Raw genomic sequence first — 23,342 nt, 5'->3', positions numbered from 1 at the left:
AAAATCAGTAGCCTAAATTTCAGGAAACTGTCTTACAAAAGACACAGTTATACTACAACTTACCATGTTCAATGATTTCAACTAAACTTCTGAGATGTGGCAAGATGGCACAGCCCATGAGAATAGCTATTTGCTGTACAATTTTTATACCAGTGTGTCTTGCTTGCCAGGACTTCTTGCTTTTGCACACAGCTTTTAAGAAAGGCAATAATGAAGGAATACCCAGGGCAGAGGCTACAACAGCAAAAGCTCTAGCTGTTGTGTTACGGACATACTCATCCATGTTATCTATATCAGGTCTCATGGTAGAGATCATAGTAGCCAGACCTGCAGCCTAAAAGTTTAAGAAAAAAGCAACAGTCATGAGTTGATAACATTAACCCTCAACCATTTCATTCTAAAATCAAATAATCCTATCAACATATATAAAACTTTCTTCTCCAGAAACATAAATACCTTTGCCAAATTAGAAATAATCTCTCGGCCTTCCACTCTAGCATAGTAATCCTCATCAATCAACAATGGTTCAATGACCACTAGGATCTGAAAAAGAGAAGGAGTTACATTTTCACAGCAATTACTGATGCAGTGCTCAAGTAACAGTACATGTAAGAGAATTTATAATTACCAGGACTTTGTTAATCAAGGGACAAATTAAGAATTTTAATCACACAACTTTAAACCCCACATAAAGATGAATATTTGGGAGCACTGTTAACCACACAGACTATAAAATATACACAGTACACACACACACACACACACGCCCATCTGCATTTTACAATTTTAAACCATAATTACCATCAGCAAAAAGATGATTCTTAGTACTAAATGGGATGGTATAGAAACATACATTTTCTCATTCTAATATCAATAAAAGCAAATTTTAAAATATGAACCCACTATATAAGATGGCAAAAAGTTACATCTATTTACACATGTATTTGTGTATGTATGCTTGTGCGAAGAAAAAGGTCTGGGAGGGCATGTAAATTTAACATTGGTTAACTGAATATCTTTAAAGGGGTTGAAATTTCCCTTTTTATTGTGAATGTGTAACATCAGCTGTTACTTTTTTAGAATTTTTAAATTTCACACATACACCTAATAATAAGCTGGTAAAAAAATATTCACTAATTCCTTTTACATTAAAAAATATCAAACCATTAGAAACACAAATTGAGAACAAACCTTGTGCACATATGGTCGAACTAAGTCATCAAGTTTGTATAATATTCTATCAATAACTTTTACAAGTAAATGACGCTCTTGATCCTCAAGTGTAGGCGACATCAGCAGAGGAAGAATCTGATTAAACAAAGGACCAGCTCCAAATTCACGAGCTTTATCAGTAATCTGACGCAATGCAGCCTGGAAGAGAAAAAAGTAATAGGCATATTTTTTTATAAGCATAAGCAAATTAATTACTCCACGGTTTTCTGTAACTGAATATTTTAGTGTAAACTTCAGACATCTTACATAGAGTAGCATGAGTTCATTCCCATCAAAATTACTCTGAAGTCTGAACTCTTGCGATAAAGGCTCAATGTTTTCAGTTAATTAAAAAAGGGTAACTGAATTCTGTAGAGGGTGTGGAGAAAAGAGAACCCCCCTACACTGTTGGTGGGAATGTAAGTTGGTGCAACCACTGTGGAAAACACTATGGAGATTCCTCAGAAAACTAAAAATAGAGTTACTACATGATCTAGCAATCCCACTCCTGGGCATATATCTGGACAAAAATATAATTCAAAAAGATACATGCACCCCGCCCCCGCCATGTTCATAGCAGCACTATTTACAATAGTCAAGATATGGAAAACACCTAAATGACCATCGACAGATGAATGGATAAAGAAGATGTGGTGCATATATACAACAGAATACTTACTACTCATCCATAAACAAGAATAAAATACAGTAAGTCCTCTACATACAAATCTTCAAGTTGTGAACTTTCAAAGATGCGAACATACCCCTGTATGCCAGCTGCTGTACCGTACTACTGTACTTTTCAAGGTACTGTACTGTAAGATTAAAACTGCTTTATTTTTTGTTTTTTACGTATTATTTGTGTGAAAAGTATTATAAATCTATTACAGTACAGTACTATATAGCTAGCCAATTGTGTTAGTTGGGTTACCTAGGCTAACTTTGTTGGACTTAAGAACAAATTGGACTTATGAACCACCCTCAGAACGGAACTCATTGGTATGTAGGGGACTTACTGTAATGCCATTGCAGCAACATGGATGCAACTAGAGATTATCATACTAAGTGAAGTAAGTCAGAAAGAGAAAGACAAATACCATATGATATCACTTGCATGTGGAATCTAAAATATGACACAAATGAACCTATATATGAAACAGAAACAGAATCAGGGACACAGAGAATAGACTGGTGGTTGCCAATAGGGAGAGGGGTGGGAGAGGGTTGAGCTGGGAGTCTGGGATTAGCAGATGCAAACTGGTATATATAGAGTGGATAAACAACAAGGTCCTACTGTATAGCACTGGGAACTATATTCAATATCCTGTGATAAACCATAATAGAAAAGAATATGAAAAGAATGTATATATATGTATAACTAAGTCAGTTTGCTGTACAGCAGTAATTAATACATTGTAAGTCAACTATACTTCAATAAAAAATAAATTTAAAAAAAGGGTAATTTAATAGAGTCACAGAGTATAATATAAAACTCCTTAACTTCTCCTAAAGGATCAACCACCTTCAAGCCACATAAGATACTAATACAATACCCCACATAATTCCACTAATTACATTAGAATCTTCAGCATATTTTAAAGGCTCTGATGATAAAATAGAGAATCTCTAAAATTATAATGAACATGATGATTTAATAAACTGGTACTTACTTTTCTCATTGGAGGTGTTCCATTCTTAATTTTTAAAAGCAACTTCATTATTTTTCGCTCTTTTTGCTCTTCTGGACTAAGTGTTGATTCATCAACATCAACCTAACAGTAAAAAGTAAAAAATTTAAAGGTTAGTGGAGATACTATGACTTATAACTTCTATATAAAAAGTAATATTTTATTTCTGGTATTATCACTTACCAAAAGTTTATCAAAGTACTGAATATCATCAGGTTTTAAAAATGGAAGATTTCCAGATGGTTGGTCATTAACACTTTTCATAGTTCTATCTTCAGTTTGCATGTGGAAACCTGTCATACCACCCAAAGGTGTTGGAGTTGCTGTCAGCTTTCGAGCCGGAGTTCGAATAGGAACGTATCCAGCTGGAGGGGGAAGTACCTAATACAGTAAAAAGACAGTTTAGGATTTTCTTAACTTTACATAGTAAATAATAACAAAAATGAATAATATTTGCAGTTAAGATGCTTTTTGCTTAGAGGCAAGAATTAATTAAAATCAATCCCATTTTTCTATCTTATTTATAAGTTTAAAATATACAAGTATTACTATTTCTCATCAAATTTAAATTTAAATTAAGTGTATTAGAAGTGTGGGGAAATGAGGAGATACACGAAGTGGGCTTACGAATTCTGATCACTTTTAAACACTAGTCTATATAAACATGTTGGTGAACCAATGTCATATAAATGGAAATAAGCTCAAAGTGCACATAATGTATAAAATAATATATTTTGGTAATAAATTAAAAATAATTCATGTAAATCTCTACGAAAACAAATCTTAATATTTAAGTCGTTCTACAAAAATGATTGACTGCATAAAAACTAAAACCAAAATATTCACCAAAGCCCTGTAAATACACAACATTTGACTAAACCCAAAAAATTCACTCAAGAGTCACAAAGGAGGGCTTCCCTGGTGGCACAGTGGTTGGGAATCCACCTGCCAGTGCAGGGGACATGGGTTTGAGCCCTGGTGCGGGAAGATCCCACATGCCGTGGAGCAGCTGGGCCCCTGCGCCACGGCTGCTGAGCCTACGCTCTAGGGCCCACGAGCCACAGCTGCTGAGCCCGCGTACCTGGGGCCCGTGCTCCACAACAGGAAAAGCCACTGCAGTTGAGAGGCTCGCGCGCTGCAACGAAGAGTGGCCCCTGCTCACTGCAACTAGAGAAAGCCCACGTGCAGCAATGAAGACCCAATGCACCCAAATATAAATAAATTTTAAAAAGAAAAAAGAAAAAGATGTAATGACTATCCTCTTAGGGAAAAAAAAAAGAAAAAACTTGTATTAGAAAAAAAAAAGATTCGCAAAGGAGGATTTTCCCCCTCCTACTGATAAACAAATCAATGAATGCAATTGTGACAGACACTTAGCCAGTCAATAGTAGGCTGGAGAGTGACTATACCCACAGCATTACACGGAGGGTTCAATAAGTTATAAAGCAGTAAAGTTATGCATACTTGAAACAAATACTCTAATACAAACCTAATGAGGGGGTAGGGGGAAACACATACATAAAAACTGTTAAAAAAGCAACAGGCGGGCTTCCCTGGTGGCGCAGTAGTTGAGAGTCCGCCTGCCGAGGCAGGGGACACGGGTTCGTGCCCTGGTCCAGGAAGATCCCACATGCCGCGGGTCGGCTAGGCCCGTGAGCCATGGCCGCTGAGCCTGCGCATCTGGAGCCCGTGCTCCGCAACGGGAGAGGCCACAGCAGTGAGAAGCCCGCGTACCGCCAAAAAAAAAAAAAAAAAAAAAAAAAGCAACAGGCATTGGCAGAAAAGGCTCTGTAAAGGCCATCAAATGACTTAAGTTCCAGCCCTAGTTATAACATCAGCTATATGACCACTTTTAGACGAGCAAAAAGTCCTTGAGTAACAGGTACCTAGAAGATTTTACAGTTCAAAATGAACTTCAAGTTGCTACGGTAAAGAGAGAACATAACATTCTTCGTGTTCACTGGCAACCCATGAACTAAATACACAAGATTTTGTGAGACACCAAGTAAAATAACCATGATCTAATGTTGGAAATGAAATATACTTGGAAACAGCTGAAGAATGAAATGGCAGTGGTAAATGTGAACAAGGCCAATGCAAACTTGACCAGTTAGTATTTTCAAAGAATATTTAAAATAAAATCCAGGGAATTCCCTGGCGGTCTAGTGGTTAGGACTCGGAACTTTCACTGCCAGGGCCCGGGTTCGATCCCTGGTTGGTGAACTCAGATCCTGCAAGCCACTCAGCATAGCCAAAAAAAATCCATATCCTAAAAACCACCACACTCATATTCACTGTTTTTACCTTATATCCTTCTGGGAACATAGCATCTAACTCTTCATCAGACAATGGGCGATTTCTCTCATCAATTTCTCTCTCCCACCGCCAAGCCTGAAGCTGTTCAGGAGTCATACTCATTATGTGACCTACAAAAAAAGCAAATTTCTGTAACAATCTATGTAGTGCAAGACTTTTATCATTACACAGACCCTTGGGATATAAGATAATTAAAATCAATTCTAACATTTAACTGTTTATATTATAAACTCGAAACCAAGACTTCTTTTTACATCCTGTTATTCTTGCTAAAAATAGGCATTAATAGCACACAGAAAAACCACAAAGAAAAAATGCAAAATACTAACAAGGGAAAAATATAATTTCCAATGATAAAATTTCTACCTGGAGTGGGAGTAGCCATGTTCATGGCTGGCGTGCCAATTGGTGTCTTTCCAGGGGTCAGAACAGGAGTGCTTCCACCCATCTGACTAGCTGGTGTTTCATCCCAACGTGACTTTCTTTTACTGGCTCCAGGAGTTGGTGTTTCACCAATGGAATCTCCACCTCGGTCTGTTCGAGGTGTCTCAGCCCATCCACTTCCATGTCCAGGAGTATCTTTAAAGAAAAGGAGTGAATAAGCCTGAAATTTTAACCACTGTCAAAAAATGACTATTTTCAGACAACTAATATACTCAAACTGATCAACTTCAGAAACAGGATATTCCTAAAATGGAGACACATTTAAGTTTTAATGTTTCATTTCATATTTATTCTCCTTAACTGTATCTTCTCCATGGATCACAAAAACAATAAATGGTAACCATCGAGGAACAGGAAAACAGAGCAAAGGATTTTTCCAACCACCCACAACATCACAACCCATAGACAGCCACTTTATGTATCTTGGGCCACCTTTCATTTCTCCATGGAGTGAGATTACTCTGCATGTACAATTCTATACTTCCTCTCTCATCCATTATATTTTTTTCCAGGTTTTTTTTTGGCTGCGCCGTGCGGCCTGTGGGATCTTAGTTTTAGTTCCCCGACCAGGGATGGAACCCGGGCCCCTTCAGTGAAATCACCGAGTCCTAACCACTGGACCACCAGGGAATTCCCTACATTACATGTTAAGCACTCTGCCCAATCACTAAAAATTCTTTATAAAATTTTAATATAGCAGATGTAATGTTAAATCTTAACTTCCCAACGCTAATCTCATAAATAATTAATGAAATACAGCTTTAGAGAGTTTACACAAAAAACAAGATATTTAGGCAAAGTTACACAGACAGAAAGTAAATGAGAGGTAACCAAAGGCTGGGAGGAGTAAGAATGGAGAGTTATTGCTTAATGGGTACAGTTTTTGTTTGGGATGATGACACAGTTCTAGAAATGAATAAAGGCAATGGTTGCACAACACTGTGAATATACTTAATGCCACTGAATTGTACACTTACAATTGTTAAAATGGTAAATTTTATGTTACATATATTATACTACAACAAAAAAGAGGTTACGGCCTACAAACTTCACTTTCTTCTAATGTTCTTCCTAAAATAAATCTTAAACCTCTTCAAGAAGGGAAAAGAATTAGGTATATCATCTGCTTAGTTCTTTACCTGTCCCAAAAGCATCTGTTTATTTGTCTGTCTTCCTAGGACCAGAGAACAGATTTTGGCCATAAACATACCACTCATCAAATCAACATTTTACCCAAACACACACCCAAACTCCACTAGAAGTACCTCTTTCTGTTTTGGGGGTCTCATCCCATCTGTTTTTACGAGCACTGGAAGTTGCACCTCCATGGCCTGGTGTCGCGTGGCCTGGTGTATCGCCTCGTCCAGGGGTAGCAGCTCCCGCAGGTGTGTGACTAGGTGTAGGATCCCATATTTTTGAGCCTGGGGTTGCTCCAGGAGTCTCACTTCCTTTTGCACGACCTGGTGTCTCATCCCATCTTAAGGAAGGGGTATGTCCAGGGGTCTTAACAGAGCAAAAAAAAATTTATTTCATACACCCACATAAAAATTAGAAAACCTGTTAAGCAAACAAAAAAAAATTAAATGTTTTAGTTCATGATTAAGAGAATAGATTATCCTTCTGCTTAAAAGATACCTACTTTCTAGCAAATATGTTTATGACAAAAAACAAAGATTTAATTTGGAGCAATGAAAAAAGCCCTAATTTATTATTTTTTTTAAAGGAATTTTTGCTTAAAAAAATTTTTTTTTTAATTTATTCATTTATGGCTGTGTTGGCTCTTCGTTTCTGTGTGAGGGCTTTCTCCAGTTGAGGCAAGTGGGGGCCACTCCTCATCGCGGTGCGCGGGCCTCTCACTATCGCGGCCTCTCGTTGCGGAGCACAGGCTCCAGACGTGCAGGTTCAGTAATTGTGGCTCACGGGGCTAGCTGCTCCGTGGCATGTGGGATATTCCCAGAACAGGGCTCGAATCCGTGTCCCCTGCATTGGCAGGCAGATTCTCAACCACTGCGCCACCAGGGAGGCCCCAAAGCCCTAATTTAAAAAATAATGTATTTTGGGTAATAATCTTGGTTATGCCACTAATGGCTCCATAACTTTGAGAAAACATTAAGGTTTCTCTGTCAAGATCTCAAGAATTTCAGCTTTAATTATATCAGCACATCTCAAAACTGGGGCTTAGAGACAGAGACTAATGAGTTCCCACTAAGAATATTTTTGGTTTTGTTCAATTTTGTGTTTAATTAATTTAAGCATGTTTTAGATCACCTGAGTAATTATAACTAGATACTGCCACATAATTTCAAATCCCTGAGGTTATATTTATAATCACATCTATAATACTATTACTCTGATGCTGGCAAGATTAGTGAAAAAAGATTAGAAGTTTACTTAAATGATCGAAGGTTCCATGGTAGTTGAATAGAGACAAGTAGTGAGCAATGTAGGACATCAGACAGAGTATGAAAGCAAAAGAACCTAAAGAGTGCAGACAATATCATATCAAAAACAGCAGGTGAGGGCCTCCCTGGTGGCGCAAGTGGTTGAGAGTCCGCCTGCCGATGCAGGGGATGCGGGTTCGTGCCCCGGTCTGGGAGGATCCCATATGCCGCGGAGCGGCTGGGCCCGTGAGCCATGGCCGCTGAGCCTGCGCGTCCGGAGCCTGTGCTCCGCGACGGGGGAGGCCACAACAGTGAGAGGCCCGCATACCGCAAAAAAAAAAAAAAAAAAAAAAAAAAAAAAACAGCAGGTGAATTAGTGAAGCAAAACAAAATCTGTATTTAAATAATTCTGTAAGTTTTGTAGTATACTTTTACATATTTCTTTTAAAGTTGGATGCTCTATCCAACCCAAGAGTTCTATTTAGCTTTATGTTTGCAAATAAGACTCAGTATTTTTTCCTTTCTAAAGATTCTATATAGGGCTTCCCAGGTAGCGCAGTGGTTGAGAGTCCACCTGCCGATGCAGGGGACATGGGTTTGTGCCCCGGTCCAGGAAGATCCCACATGTCGCGGAGCGGCTGGGCCCGTGAGCCATGGCCGCTGAGCCTGTGCGTCCAGAGCCTGTGCTCCACAACAGGAGAGGCCGCAACAGTGAGAGGCCCGCGTACCGAAAAAAAAAAAATTCTATATATTACTCAGGGTTGAGAAATTCTCAATTAGATGAGTAAAGAACATAAATTGTTCAAAAGTCTCATTTTCAGCAATTGCTCTTCCTGCTCAATCAAGTAGGAAAAGATGCTTCCTAGTATCCACTGCAATTCCCACATTCATAATTAAGATGGAGTTGTGTTAAATGAGAAGCGTGAAAGAAAACATGGTCTGAATCTCTACAGTTTTTATGAGATAGACATCAACTCTTGGGTCTCCTTTTCAGTTAAACAGATACCAAAAGGACAAGTTTCTCTTTCTGTTTTTAAAATTTGCACTGAATGTCAACGACAGAATTTAAGTTAGTAATAACATATTATACAGAACCAAATCCTCTCATACATCAGCAAGCAAATGGAGAGTCCTCAAGATCTAAAACTAAACTGTTTGGAAATTATGTGCTAGGTTTAGTGTATCTCAATTCTGGGTTTGGGAAAACAATGCCATGGCCTGACACATTTTTCCTTATTTGTAAATAAATCTGCAGTAGCCTATGCTAGAGTCAACAGTGACTTAGACTAGGGTGGTGGGGTCATGAAAAGTGGGTAGATCCTGAATATATTTAAAGGTGGGGCCAACAAAATGCATTTGTGGATAGGATGCCAGGGAAGAGAGTAAGAGTATAGGATGACCCTGAAATGATTTCTAAGGGTTTGATTTGAGCCAATAGACATGGGAGCAGGCTGGAAGGAGTACAGAAAATCAATTTTATTATAAATACTGATTCTGAAATGCCTATCAAATACATATCAAAGTAAATGTGTCAGGTCTGAGGAACAGAGAAGTAGGGATGGATTTGTAAATTTGGGAGTTGTCTTATAAAGATAGTATGTAAAGACAGGAGTGAGATCCTAGGGAGTTAGTTTAGATGCAAAAGAGACCTGAGGACTGAGCATTAGAGTACCCCAAATTTAAGGAAACTGAGGAAGATCCAGCAAACAAGACTAAAAAGCAACAGTCACTGAGGTGAGTATTACAAGAATCAAGAAAGACTGAAGCCCAGAGGCTAGGAAAGAAAAGGGTACCAAGGGACTTCCCTGGTGGTCCAGTGGTTAAGACTGTGCTTCCAAAGCGGGGGGCGTGGGTTCAATCCCTGGTTGGGGAACTAAGATCCCACATGCCATGAGGGGTGGCCAATAAATAAATAAGTAAATATATAAATAATTTTTTTTTTTTTTGGTTTAAGAGGGTATCAAAGAATGTCGAATGCTACTGATATGCTGCGTAATATGAGGGTTGAGACTTATCTTTGGATTTAGCAACGAGGAGGTTAAGTCATCTTGACAAAACAGGATTTGGTGGAGTGGTGCAGGCAAAAGCACCAGAGCACAAGTATAGATACACAACTCATTTTGTGGTAAAAAGACCAAGAAATGGGATGGTAGCTGGAAGGGGAAGTAAGGGTCAAGAGAAGATTTCTTGTGGTATTTTGTTTTTTGTTTTTAATGATGAAGATCAGTAAAATGTGTTTGCTGATAATAATAACATAGAGTACAGAGAAAAAAACTGATGTTACCTGAGAGTCCTTGAGTAATAAGAGATGGGAAATTGCACATAAGCAGATGGGTTAGCTTTATTTTTTTTTAATTTTTTTTATTTTTCCTTACCCCTAGGTTCATGACTTTTTTTTCTTAAATTCCATATACATGTGTTAGCATACGGTATTTGTCTTTCTCTTTCTGACTGACTTCACTCTGTATGACAGACTCTAGGTCTATCCACCTCATTACAAATAGCTCAATTTCGTTTCTTTTTATCACGAGTAATAGTCCATTGTACATATGTGCCACATCTTCTTTATCCATTCATCCGATGATGGACACTTAGGTTGTTTCCATCTCCGGGCTATTGTAAATAGGGCTGCTATGAACATTTTGGTACATGACTCTTTTTGAATTATGGGTTTCTCAGGGTATATGCCCAGTAGTGGGATTGCTGGGTCATATGGTAGTTCTATTTGTAGTTTTTTAAGGAACCTCCATACTGTTCTCCATAGTGGCTGTACCAATTCACATTCCCACCAGCAGTGCAAGAGTGTTCCCTTTTCTCCACACCCTCTCCAGCATTTATTGTTTCTAGATTTTTTGATGATGGCCATTCTGACTGGTGTGAGATGATATCTCATTGTAGTTTTGATTTGCATTTCTCTAATGAGTAAAGATGTTGAGCATCCTTTCACGTGTTTGCTGGCAATCTGTATATCTTCTTTGGAGAAATGTCTATTTAGGTCTTCTGCCCATTTTTGGATTGGGTTTTTTGTTATTGAGCTGCATGAGCTGCTTATAAATTTTGGAGATTAATCCTTTGTCAGTTGCTTCATTTGCAAATATTTTCTCCCATTCTGAGGGTTGTCTTTTCGTCTTGCTTATGGTTTCCTTTTCTGTGCAAAAGCTTTGAAGTTTCATTAGGTCCCATGTGTTTATTTTTGTTTTTATTTCCGTTTCTCTAGGCGGTGGGTCAAAAAGGATCTTGCTGTGATTTACGTCACAGAGTGTTCTACCTATGTTTTCCTCTAAGAGTTTGATAGTTTCTGGTCTTACATTTAGGTCTTTAATCCATTTTGGGCTTATTTTTGTGTATGGTGTTAGGGAGTGATCTAATCTCATACTTTTACATGTACCTGTCCAGTTTTCCCAGCACCACTTATTGAAGAGGCTGTCCTTTCTCCACAGTACATTCCTGCCTCCTTTATGAAAGATAAGGTGACCATATGTGCGTGGGTTTATCTCTGGGCTTTCTATCCTGTTCCATTGATCTATCTTTCTGTTTCTGTGCCAGTACCATACTGTCTTGATTACTGTAGCTTTGTAATATAGTCTGAAGTCAGGGAGCCTGATTCCTCCAGCTCCGTTTTTCTTTCTCAAGATTGCTTTGGCTATTCGGGGTCTTTTGTGTTTCCATACAAATTGTGAAATTTTTGTTCTAGTTCTGTGAAAAATGCCAGTGGTAGTTTGATAGGGATTACATTGAATCTGTAGATTGCTGTGGGTAGTAGAGTCATATTCACAGTGTTGATTCTTCCAATCCAAGAACATGGTATATCTCTCCATCTATTTGTATCATCTTTAATTTCTTTCATCAGTGTCTTATAATTTTCTGCATACAGGTCTTGTGTCTCCTTAGGTAGGTTTATTCCTAGATATTTTACTCTTTTTGTTGCAATGGTAAATGGGAATGTTTTATTTCACTTTCAGATTTTTCATCATCAGTGTATAGGAATGCCAGAGATTTCTGTGCATTAATTTTGTATCCTGCTACTTTACCAAATTCACTGATTAGCTCTAGTAGTTTTCTGGTAGCATCTTAAGAATTCTCTATGTATAGTATCATGTCATCTGCAAACAGTGACAGCTTTACTACTTCTTTTCCGATTTGGATTCCTTTTATTTCCTTTTCTTCTCTGATTGATGTGGCTAAAACTTCCAAAACTATGTTGAATAAGAGCGGTGAGACTGGGCAACCTTGTCTTGTTCCTGATCTTAGTGGAAATGCTTTCAGTTTTTCACCATCGAGGACGATGTTGGCTGTGGGTTTGTCATATATGGCCTTTATTATGTTGAGGTAAGTTCTCTCTATGCCTACTTTCTGGAGGATTTTTATCATAAATGGGTGTTGAATTTTGTCGAAAGCTTTCTCTGCATCTATTGAGATGATCATAGGGTTTTTCTCCTTCAGTTTGTTAATATGGTGTATCACGTTGATTGATTTGCGTATATTGAAGAATCCTTGCATTCCTGCAATAAACCCCACTTGATCATGGTGTATGATCCTTTTAATGTGCTGTTGGATTCTGTTTGCTTGTATTTTGTTGAGGATTTTTGCATCTATGTTCATCAGTGATATTGGCCTGTAGTTTTCTTTCTTTGTGACATCCTTGTCTGGTTTTGGTATCAAGGTGATGGTGGCCTCGTAGAATGAGTTTGGGAGTGTTCCTCCCTCTGCTATATTTTGGAAGAGTTTGAGAAGGATAGGTGTTAGCTCTTCTCTAAATGCTTGATAGAATTCGCCTGTGAAGCCATCTGGTCCTGGGCTTTTGTTTGTTGGAAGATTTTTAATCACAGTTTCAATTTCAGTGCTTGTGATTGGTCTGTTCATATTTTCTACTTCTTCCTGATTCAGTCTTGGCAGGTTGTGCTTTTCTAAGAACTTGTCCATTTCTTCCAGGTTGTCCATTTTATTGGCATAGAGTTGCTTGTAGTAATCTCTCATGATCTTTTGTATTTCTGCAGGTCAGTTGTTACCTCTCCTTTTTCATTTCTAATTCTATTGATTTGAGTCTTCTCCCTTTTTTTCTTGATGAGTCTGGCTAATGGTTTATCAATTTTGTTTATCTTCTGATGTTACTGATGTTACGTGAGAGTCCTTGAGTAATAAGAGATGGGAAATGGCACATAAGCAGATGGGTTAGCTTTAGATGGTCAACCTGTACCAATAGTTCATATTATAAGAGAAGGAAAAACAAAGTAGAGGAGAACATATACAGGCATACCAGTAGATTTCACAGTTGGAATATGTATACTTTTTTCTTTTTAATTGTTCTTATTTGGGGTGAGAGGGAAATACAAAGCAAAGTCATAAACTAGAAAAGAAGCAGCTAAGGAGGTACTACAGGTTTCATAGAGCATAAAGAAGTCATCTGAAGGGGAGCGGGACAGAGTTGTTGCTTAATGATCACAGAGTTTCCCTGAAGTGATGAAAACGTTTTGAAAATAAATCATGGTGGTACTTGACGCACAGTGTCATCAATACCACCGAATTGTACACTTACAAATGGTTAAAAATGGCAAATTTTATATACATTTTACCACCAAAAAAAAGTTTCTAGGAAAATCAACTGACAAAGGAAACGCAGTAGCGTTATGTATCTGACACCTATGGTCAGAGACTTAAATTATCCATCTAAAAAATGAGGAAGACCACCGTTATACTCAACCTCCATATAACGTGACATACTTACATATCTATAATTAATATTCCAAAAGGAAAATTCCTTTACCCCATGTTATGAACTGAACTATGTCTCCACCAAAAGTCACGTCGAAGCCCTTATCCTCACTGTAACTGTACTTGGAGACTGGGCCTTTAGTGAGGTAATGAGGCTAAATGTGGTCACAAGGTTGGACATGAATCTGATAGGACTGGTGTCCTTATAGGAAAAGAGACACCAGAGCTCCCTCGCTCTTTCCATGTGTGCAAAGGTCTCTTGAGGACACAGCAAGAAGGCAGATGTGTGCAAGCCAGGAAGAGAGCTCTCACCACACACTAACCCTGCTGGCACCTTGATCCAGAACTGTGAAAAAATGTCTCCTGTTTAAGCTACCCAGTCTGTGGTTATCTTGTTGTGTCAACAAAAGCAGACTAACATATTCCATGAGAAAAATAAATTTAAAATAGTAATAATAAAAAACTAAAAAAAGAAATTACCTCTGCTTGATCCCAACTTGATAGCTTTTTTGGAGTGGCACCAGGAGTCTGATCAGCTGTTTGATCCCAGCGCCGTTTTCGTTTTGAGGGAGGCTGGGATGCTGCTGCTCCATTGACGACTTTTAGTTCTCCAGCTTTAGCTTTTTCTGCTAGCTGTTGCCTAATTTCTCTCTGAAAAATATTTGAATAAACAGTGAGCATCTTTTAAAATATTTTTAATATATTTTTATATCATTAGTTGAGTCATTTCTATATAATGCCATTTTATTTTCCACTCATTCTCCTTTCTATGCTACTGGTAGACCCATTCCTTATTTTCCCTCTCTTTCCTGTATTTTCAAATTTTATATACTGTCTTTCCGCACAACAGATGAGCAAATACAGAATTTATTACATAGGGTGCACTGCTTTATATAACAGTTAATGAAGTAAAATCTTCAGTCAATGGTAGTGAACCAAAATGGTTCCAATGAAAAAGTTTTACCTAAAACTCATATAATAGTAATTAAGACTATGTAATAAGTTAGAAAAGTAATAAAAGTGAAATTTTCAAAATTTTGTTATAACTATGAAATATTATATATAATATAGTCACAAAAAATACATTTAGCCTATGATTTTAAAGTAGAGTTCCATTACCGCATTTAATTCATCCAACAAACAAATCTATTATATATTTATAATAAAGTTATGAAGATTAACTATGAAAACAAAACACAGCAATCTCTGCAGGCCAGCAGGAATTCGTTAGAATTCTCCACCCATATTCAAACTAAATTTTATGGAAGAATTAGAGGCTTTTCAAAAAATGATTTTACTCTTTGACTTTTCCCTTACACAGACTTCAGGCACACACCATCAATCCACCCCCAGATATATCCACTGTAAGATATATATGCATATACATGTGGCCAAGGGGCCAGGCACTAGAAAAGGGTAGTATAGCTTAATTAGTATAGCTTATTAAAAGCTTAATTTGGGAGATGTTAGAATTTTGAATAAGGTTCTTTCTCAACTTAATTTTTATTAATAATGTTAAAATATTACTTGTGCAGCAAATAAAAAGGAAACAAAGTCTCTTAATCTCAACTTTCTTTACATACTTTCAACACCATTAAAATAAAAAGCAGGTTCACAGACCTCTTCTTTAGTTAAATGTTGTTCTCGCATTACATCCATGTAAGTCCTAGCATTCATTTTAGGATCAGGGGTCTTCCCTCCTGCAGAAAAGAACAGCAACAGTACAAGAGTACAATAAATAAAAGATAATTAGGTTCAACTGATTTATCTGCCCTGCTCTAATATTACATTATTCCATAATCATTTAATTTATTTTTTGATGGAAAACTTTAATAATTACACATCTTACTTTTTATTGAGTTTGCTGATCAATTTAACCTGTTTGAACACAAACATATCTACAGCAGTTTAAAACAAATATTTTAATGCATATAAAAACAAAATGACAGCACAGTTTAGAGTCTTCAGAAGTGATGGGTTCCTGGGTTGCTAATCCGGAATACGTACACTTTCGTGCCTTTGTCTCCATCAGCAGTTCTGACTTCAAGCAGCAGAATAGAAGCCTAGAAAATTATCTCTTTACCATTAGTAACACTTTGGAAAGATATTTATATTCAAAACATTACCTGTTGCAAGCTGTTAAAATCCTGACTATAAGTAACTATGACTAGATAAGTTCTTCATACAATGTTCTAAAACAGTTACAGTTTAGAAAATCTGATTTTTAAAAATATACCTCTTATTCTGATGTCATGTTACTAAAAAGGGCTTCATGATTTTTACTTTTTGTTGACCCAGAAACATATTTTTATTTTCTTAGAAAGTATAAATAACAACTGGAAACATATTACTTGAAATATATTACTTCTACCAGTTATTATGATGCATACAGAAGAAGTGGTGTACAAAGAGATGTGTTAGTCTCTTGGTTAAAGTTTCAGTATTTGCTTTTCAAACTTCAAAATATCTTAAAGAAGCCCAAACAATATATAACAAGATTCACAGAGGCACACTACGTTTTAGAAATGTGATAATTAGCTATACAAGTAGTATAGCATCACAATTTAGGAAAAACTAATAAAGGTCTAAGACATTTCCTATGCTGAAGATCATGCCCAATTGGTAGTGTCATTCTTTCTGACACTATCTCTGATAAGACTTCCTTTGGAATACTTTTTCACCATAATCTAGAGAGGATGTGTTGAACTGCACCCTTAAGAATGCAGACAGGACTGGCATATAGCAGTACTGCTGTAGGAAAGAAATTAAGGACAGTTAGTATGGGCCTGTGAATTCTGACATACATGTTTAAATCAATTACAATTATGCAAGTAAAAAAAAGAATATCCCTACTAATTCATGCAGGCTGAAAGTCTAATTTGTAAACCTGCAGCAGAATCTAATTTTAAGAAACAGGCACCTAACTTTGATCTTGAAACTCACTCACCTGAGGAAAGCTTCCATCAGGCTCACTATGCCCCTTGTGCTGACCTGCACACTAAAATTAGCAAAACAGACTCCAGCTATTAAAAATATCAAAGTCTTTGTATACATACTTTTGTTTTAACTTTAAGTATGCTTAGAGCAAAGTAGGTGCATTTACTAAACTATATTTAGAGCAATATGAGGGGAGCTCTAATGTGGAAACAGTTTCTCAAAAGTAACAATCCTAAAAATCTAAGACTTGGAATGAAAACTTTCAATAATTTGAAAGTATTTTGAGCAGAAAAACACATTTGTTCAAAGTAAAGAAAGCGTACCCAAAACAAAAGTAAAAGAAAAACCTTTAACCCTTTGCGTTTCTATGGCATTGGCTCATTAGTTTCTTGTCCTTCTACCTGGAAAGAAAACTGGCATTATAAAGATGAAGAATATGGCATCTGTGACTTCAACCAAATCTATACAAATCTATAAGGGGGATTTTTAAAAAGAAAAGCAAATTCATAAGCATGCCAAAAAAAACCAAAGGGCTAAAGACAACTTAACACAAGTAAATTTCTGAATACTTATAGAAAAGTGGGAAAGAATTACCATCTGCAAAAGGATCAAGACGCTCTGGGGAAATTATCATGGTCCGCCTGTGCTTTTTGTATTCATCTTCCCGATCCGCAATCTTCGGAGGTCGGTGCTCAGCAAATGGATCATACTGAAAAGAGGTATGTCTCACTTAACACTCACTTATTAAATAACCAAAGAGAATGTCACAAACAAAAATCAGAACATTATAAAACATGTAAAAATGTTTAATAAATACCTAATGTTATGTATCATTTTTCAGATAAATGCTAATGTGAAAAAATAAGGCATATGGAAATGAGACAATTTCCATAGTTCAATCCTTCATGAAATGATCACCTTTTTGAAATAAACTACTATTTCTAATTCTCCCAAATCAACTCTTCTCAGAACACTATAACTTGATTCCTAAAATATGTGACTTTGCATTGGAATTGAGACGTTCAGTTTTCTTTAGCTGAATAAACTCTGGTTTTAACTTAAAAAAAAAAAAAGTCACCTGTTCTGTTGACTGTGGTATATCATTAAGCAATGCCACAGGGGCATGATATCCTGGCTTCTTCTGACCAAGCAAACTTGTAGATGAGGAGTAGTCATCATCATCCTGCAACGAATGCCCCCAGAGAGCCACAAACAAAACCGTCAGAACTTAAAAATTAGAAAGAACACACAAAGATTCAATATGAAATCAAAAGACAACGTGATGAAACTTGTTAACACACTTAGGTTTTCCTTTCAACTCAAAAAGCTAATAAAGAAATTTAGTTCTCTATACTCTTTTAAAAATACTAAACAAGGAATCCTTTCTGTAAATAAAGTAGGTATGGACTAGAAAAACCTGAGCATTTCATCTCACAGAGCGCATGATGAAATTTGTTTTCAAATTTGGAAACTACAAACAGCTTATTCAGAACTCTCCAGTTTCCTTGTCTTTTTAACTTTTTTTAAAAAACATGATTTAACCACAGAAACAAGTAAAATGTAATTAATTTTAAATGTATTTATTTCCCTAATAGTACATTTAAACAGAACAATGTTATATTATTATTTTACTAAGGTAAGAAGTGCAACAATGGATAGATCTCAAGAAGATCTTAACACCTCATTAATTTTATTCAAAAATGAAATGACAACTTCCCGCTCAGCTTCTGGAACACAGAGCCATCACTGCCTCTTACCATTAAGGTACAATAATGCAAATATAAGCCTGATCAGCTTCTAGAAATTTTGCCTTTGGAACTTTAAAATTTTTCTTAAAAAAAAAAAAGTTCTAACCATAAAATTAAATATGGCTTGAATTTCATAAAAATAACAAGGTTCATAATCTATGTACATAGATTACTGAACCACACGAAAATGATCAGCTATTTCACCAAATTTGGATGTTTGAAATGGTGTGACAAAATATAAGCTGTGTGGAATATATGAAAACACTTTAAGAGATGTATTTCAAAATGAGAGGCAGCCCTCCTTCAGGGTAACTAAATTAGGCATGAAAAGCCCATTAATATGAGTAACAAGAAAGAGTCCACTCATGTTAAGATGCCAATGGGGGAAAAAAACAGCACCAAGTTTTTTGGAAACAAGTCAGAAATCAAAAGTCACAAGCACAGACAGCTGTTTAAAATGAAGTCACTTCTCACTGGGCTACTCTAGATAGAGCTCAGTAGGTAACAATAAGGATTTACTTTACAATGGTTAATGATTTCCAGGTGCTTTGCTGGATAAACTAGTTTTAACATAAAGATTCAGAACTGAGCACTTCCAGAAGTTTCTTACAAGAGAAGGACACTTTCGACAGTTTTATTCTCCCAAAGGAAGATCTCCCAATCTCCAAGATGTCTCCCCAGATTAAACCAGATGACTCAAAACAGAAGATTCCTTTATATTTCTTGCTCTCCTTCAAAATAATGCTTGGACTGTTTATATACTTTGTAACTTACATCTTCAAGTTCAGTTGCAGCAATAGATGTCACGTATCCAGCAAACCTGCTGTCACTTCCACCATAAATTTCCTGGTCATAATAACCTGTAGAATCAAGGCCCACTCCTTGAGCTTCATCAAGAGCTGCCTTCTTGCCTTGAATTTCTCGAATCTGTGCTTCAATATCTATAACAAAATTAATAAAATCTTCTTAAACTCACTTTCCAAAGAGCACTCAACACAATGCATTTTTCTACTGAGTATTATCAAAAACTCTTCTAAATACAGAAACTTCAAAATAATCATTCCATAAGGGGTTGGAGTAACTATACAAAGTATTGATTTTTAATAAATTTAATACATCTCCACCCAACAGACAATACTTACGCACACAGAGGAGATGCTTACTATTTCACCAACTACAAGTTACTCTCACCTTAAGAATGGGTTACCAAAGTTTATTAAACTACCGCTGAATTCTAACCTTTTCCTGCTTGAAAAAATAACACTGTTAATGTTGATTAAGGGACCAAGACAACACTCAAGATTATTTAAACTCAACAATACCAGAAAGGTAAAAACAGTACTGTGGAGAGTGGTCCGCAAACCTAAACGTGCAACAAATCATCTACACGTTCGGATTTTGTTAGAATGCAGTAGGCCTATATATCATATCAGACCCAAGTTTCTGCGTTCCTAACAAGCTCCTAGGTGATGTCCTAAACATCTTCAACAGCAAAACAATAAAGGATAAAGTCTAAATTCTTAAACACGTAATACAGAGCCCTACACAGTTTGGCTGCAAGCACCATCACATTAGATTTATGATTAATAAGAGTCTGAGCTTTAGACTCAAAATGTATGGCTTCAAAGGCTCTTTCTCTGCTAATTAATACATTATTTAACCTATGTATCTCAGTTTCCTACAACAAAGTTTTGTTTTAAGGACTGAAGGACATAATGAGCATGAAACACTTAAGCATTCAATGACTGAATTAACTCTTGCCATGTCTCACTCCCCAAACACCATGTCTAGCCATAGGTCTGACATTCAGAAGATGAACATGGTTGACTTCCCTGGTGGCGCAGTGGTTAAGAATCTGCCTGCAATGCAGGGGACACGGGTTCGACCCCTGGTCCGGGAAGATCCCACATGCCGCGGAGCAACTAAGCCCATGAGCCATGACTGCTGAGCCTGAGCTCTGGAGCCTGGGAGCCACAACTACTGAGCCCGTGTGCTGCAACTACTGAAGCCCGCACGCCTAGAGCCCATGTGCTGCAACGAGAAGCCTGCACACTGCAACAAAGAATAGGCCCCGTTCGCCGCAACTAGAGAAAGCCCATGCACAGCAATGAAGACCCAAAGCAGCCAAAAAAAAAAAAAGATGCAAATGTGGTGAATGAAGTATCAACTCTTTTCAACTGCTTTTTTAATTTTTCAAGACTGAAAAAAAAATTAAAGCAGTACAATGAACACCCATACTCTTCACTTACATTCATCAACTGTTTATGTATATAAGACATAAAACAAATACGTGTGTGTACACACAACTTTTCTAAACCATTTAAAACCCCTAATATTTCAGCATGTATTTCCAGATCTAGAACATTCCCCTATATAACCACAACAGTATTAACATGCTCAAGAAGGTAAACCTAGATATGACATCATCTAAAATACAATCCAGTTTCATATCTCCCTAATGGTCCTAGTAACATCCTTTATAGATGGTCCCTTCTTCAATCCATGATCCTATCAAGAACCACACATTGCATTTAGTTGTCATGTCTCTTCAGTCTCCTTTGAATACAGACTAGTCTTCCAACCTTTTTTTAAGTCTTTCCAGACAGCAGATAACTTTAAATTACAAACTAATGTTTCATTTTAATAATATGAATAACATATACATGTGTAAAGAAAAAGAGTTTCTACTGCCACTGATCTGTGGCCTAACAAATAGATGCTTCAATTTGTGCTAGCTTGTGCTAGCTCATTACCTTCAACTGAATTAAGTCATTTAAAAAGCTTTTAAAAGCTCATATACTAGTTTGCAAGGACCAAAAGGAAAAAATTCAAGTGGCACAAATGCCCAACCCCCTCCCCCAGCTAAGGGAGAAAACCTTCACTAGTTCCTCAAGATGGGGTGTGGTTTAAAGTAGAAAATGTAGTAACATTATCTAGTCTGAGACACAGCTTGTGGGAGCAAGTCTCAGAAACTCGATATAATGCAGTAGGGTTAATACTGAAATTAGCAGTCCCAGTTTGTAAACACATCTCAAAATTTTTATAGTGTGTCATAGCACCGCCATCACCACGCATTTTTCCTGCATTTCTCCCCTCCAAACTGTTACAGCAGCACAGGCAGCCAGGGGCCTCCACCACGATTAATCACAAACAGAAATATCCTCATTTGAGCTAGCTGATTCATTTTACTATTCTCTCTACTGTTGCTTCTGTTTTAAGTATTTATAAATATGTTTTAACCCACATTTGCTCCCTTCCCTCACCCCCTAGGAACACTTTTTCCCCTGGTATAATACAAAGAAACCTCTCAGGGATTAGTAGATTGGCTAAAGGGTAAGTGGAGATCTACCCTTCATTTTTTCCTATTTTGAGCATTTCCATTTCAGCAATGTTTGAGGCTTTTTTTTTCTTACCCCAACCACTAGGTACATGTACCACTTTTAAGTAAATAGGTTCTTTTAAAGAACCACAAATGCTACCGCCATCAGGATCCAGGCAAGAAACATAAACGGGTCAATCAGGCCAGCCAAATAGTATGCCATCTCCCCTCTACAGCATCAGTGTGGTCTACTGACCACTTACATCGAAATCACCTGGGGCACCTGTTACAAGGACAGACTCCTAAGACTCAGACACACTAAATCAGAACCTCCAATGTATGAGCCCAGGCTCCCACATTACTAATAACCCCCCCCCCCCAGGAAACTCATACCTAGCCCATCATCCCTTCATTTCCAGCCCCAGCCCACTCTCACCAAAATCACCAATTTTATACTTTCTTCTAGGTCATATACAACTAAAAAACCAGGAAGGGGCACTGTTTCATAAAAATTGCATCACACCACACCTATCATCGTGCAGCGTGCTGCCCCACTAACACATCACAGACAATTTTATTTTCCTTCTAAAGAACTTTTCCATTATAAGTTTTCACCAGCTATTATCCTTTTTTGGATTATATATTTATTCAGAAACTACTTTCATCTACTGAATTTTACCTACTGATTTTATGTCCTTACTGATTAGCAACAGTTTTCTTACAAAGGTACACAAATACTGAATTAGCATTTGTATGAAGCCTGTATGAACTGTGACTGGATACTTATTGAATCAAATCGGGCTAGGCAGCTGTTCATGGTTAAATTCTGAGGGTGAGGTTCATTACTAAATTTCAACAGGTTATGTATATAGTTCAACCAGTTACTATTTCTGTATCGTTATCTGTATGGATTAAAGTCCAAAAAGCTAGTGGATTTTGTTTTGCATTGTCAACTGCAGCACATTTACAAAAATCGTGTTATCCACAAAATTACAAAAGATTTCACAAAACTCAGCAGTTATACAAGTAACAGAATTAAAAACTAGAAAAAACCTGTAATTATTTCTTAATAAAACTTGTGCCAATACCAAACATAATACAATCAAATATTTATGAACAAACAAATGTATCAATATGTTCACAAATAAGGTAACTTTGTTTTGTTTCCAAAATAAATAAAATTTGTGGAATACAACAAAATATTAGGAATTGGCGGGGCTTCCCTGGTGGCGCAGTGGTTGAGAGTCTGCCTACCGATGCAGGGGACATGGGTTCGTGCCCCGGTCCGGGAACATCCCACATGCCGCGGAGCGGCTGGGCCCGTGAGCCATGGCCGCTGAGCCTGCGCGTCCGGAGCCTGTGCTCCGCAACGGGAGAGGCCACAACAGTGAGAGGCCCGCGTACCGCAAAAAAAAAAAAAAAAAAAAAGAATTGGTAAAGCTGGGCAATGGGTTACACTATGTTCATAACATTTTTTCCTACACTTCCCTGTATTATATTTCATAATAAAAATGTAATTTTCAATCTGTAGAAGTCATTAAAAGTAATTTTTCTCCCCAGCAAGGGTTTATAAAAAACTGGGAAA

General features: G+C 37.1%; 1 protein-coding gene across 4 annotated transcripts in view; it reads right to left on the bottom strand.

The window, feature by feature from the left end:
* Window positions 1-23,342, bottom strand: part of SF3B1 (splicing factor 3b subunit 1) — a 63,752-nt gene that overhangs the window by 8,157 nt on the left and 32,253 nt on the right. For 2 of the 4 annotated variants that reach the window (XM_060107294.1, XM_060107296.1), the window contains exons 3-15: window positions 19,213-19,379; window positions 17,769-17,873; window positions 17,285-17,399; window positions 15,374-15,453; window positions 14,234-14,404; window positions 6,926-7,163; window positions 5,583-5,795; window positions 5,205-5,326; window positions 3,084-3,281; window positions 2,883-2,984; window positions 1,192-1,371; window positions 457-543; window positions 64-334 (exon numbers count right to left, since the gene is read on the bottom strand). In XM_060107294.1, coding sequence (XP_059963277.1) covers window positions 64-334; window positions 457-543; window positions 1,192-1,371; window positions 2,883-2,984; window positions 3,084-3,281; window positions 5,205-5,326; window positions 5,583-5,795; window positions 6,926-7,163; window positions 14,234-14,404; window positions 15,374-15,453; window positions 17,285-17,399; window positions 17,769-17,873; window positions 19,213-19,379 — 2,049 coding nt within the window. The other 2 variants (XM_060107297.1, XM_060107298.1) reach the window with 2 other exon arrangements.

The sequence above is a fragment of the Mesoplodon densirostris genome, chromosome 8 (genome assembly GCF_025265405.1).
Source record: "Mesoplodon densirostris isolate mMesDen1 chromosome 8, mMesDen1 primary haplotype, whole genome shotgun sequence".
Lineage (NCBI taxonomy): Eukaryota > Metazoa > Chordata > Mammalia > Artiodactyla > Ziphiidae > Mesoplodon > Mesoplodon densirostris.
This window is presented reverse-complemented; position numbering and strand designations above follow the sequence as displayed.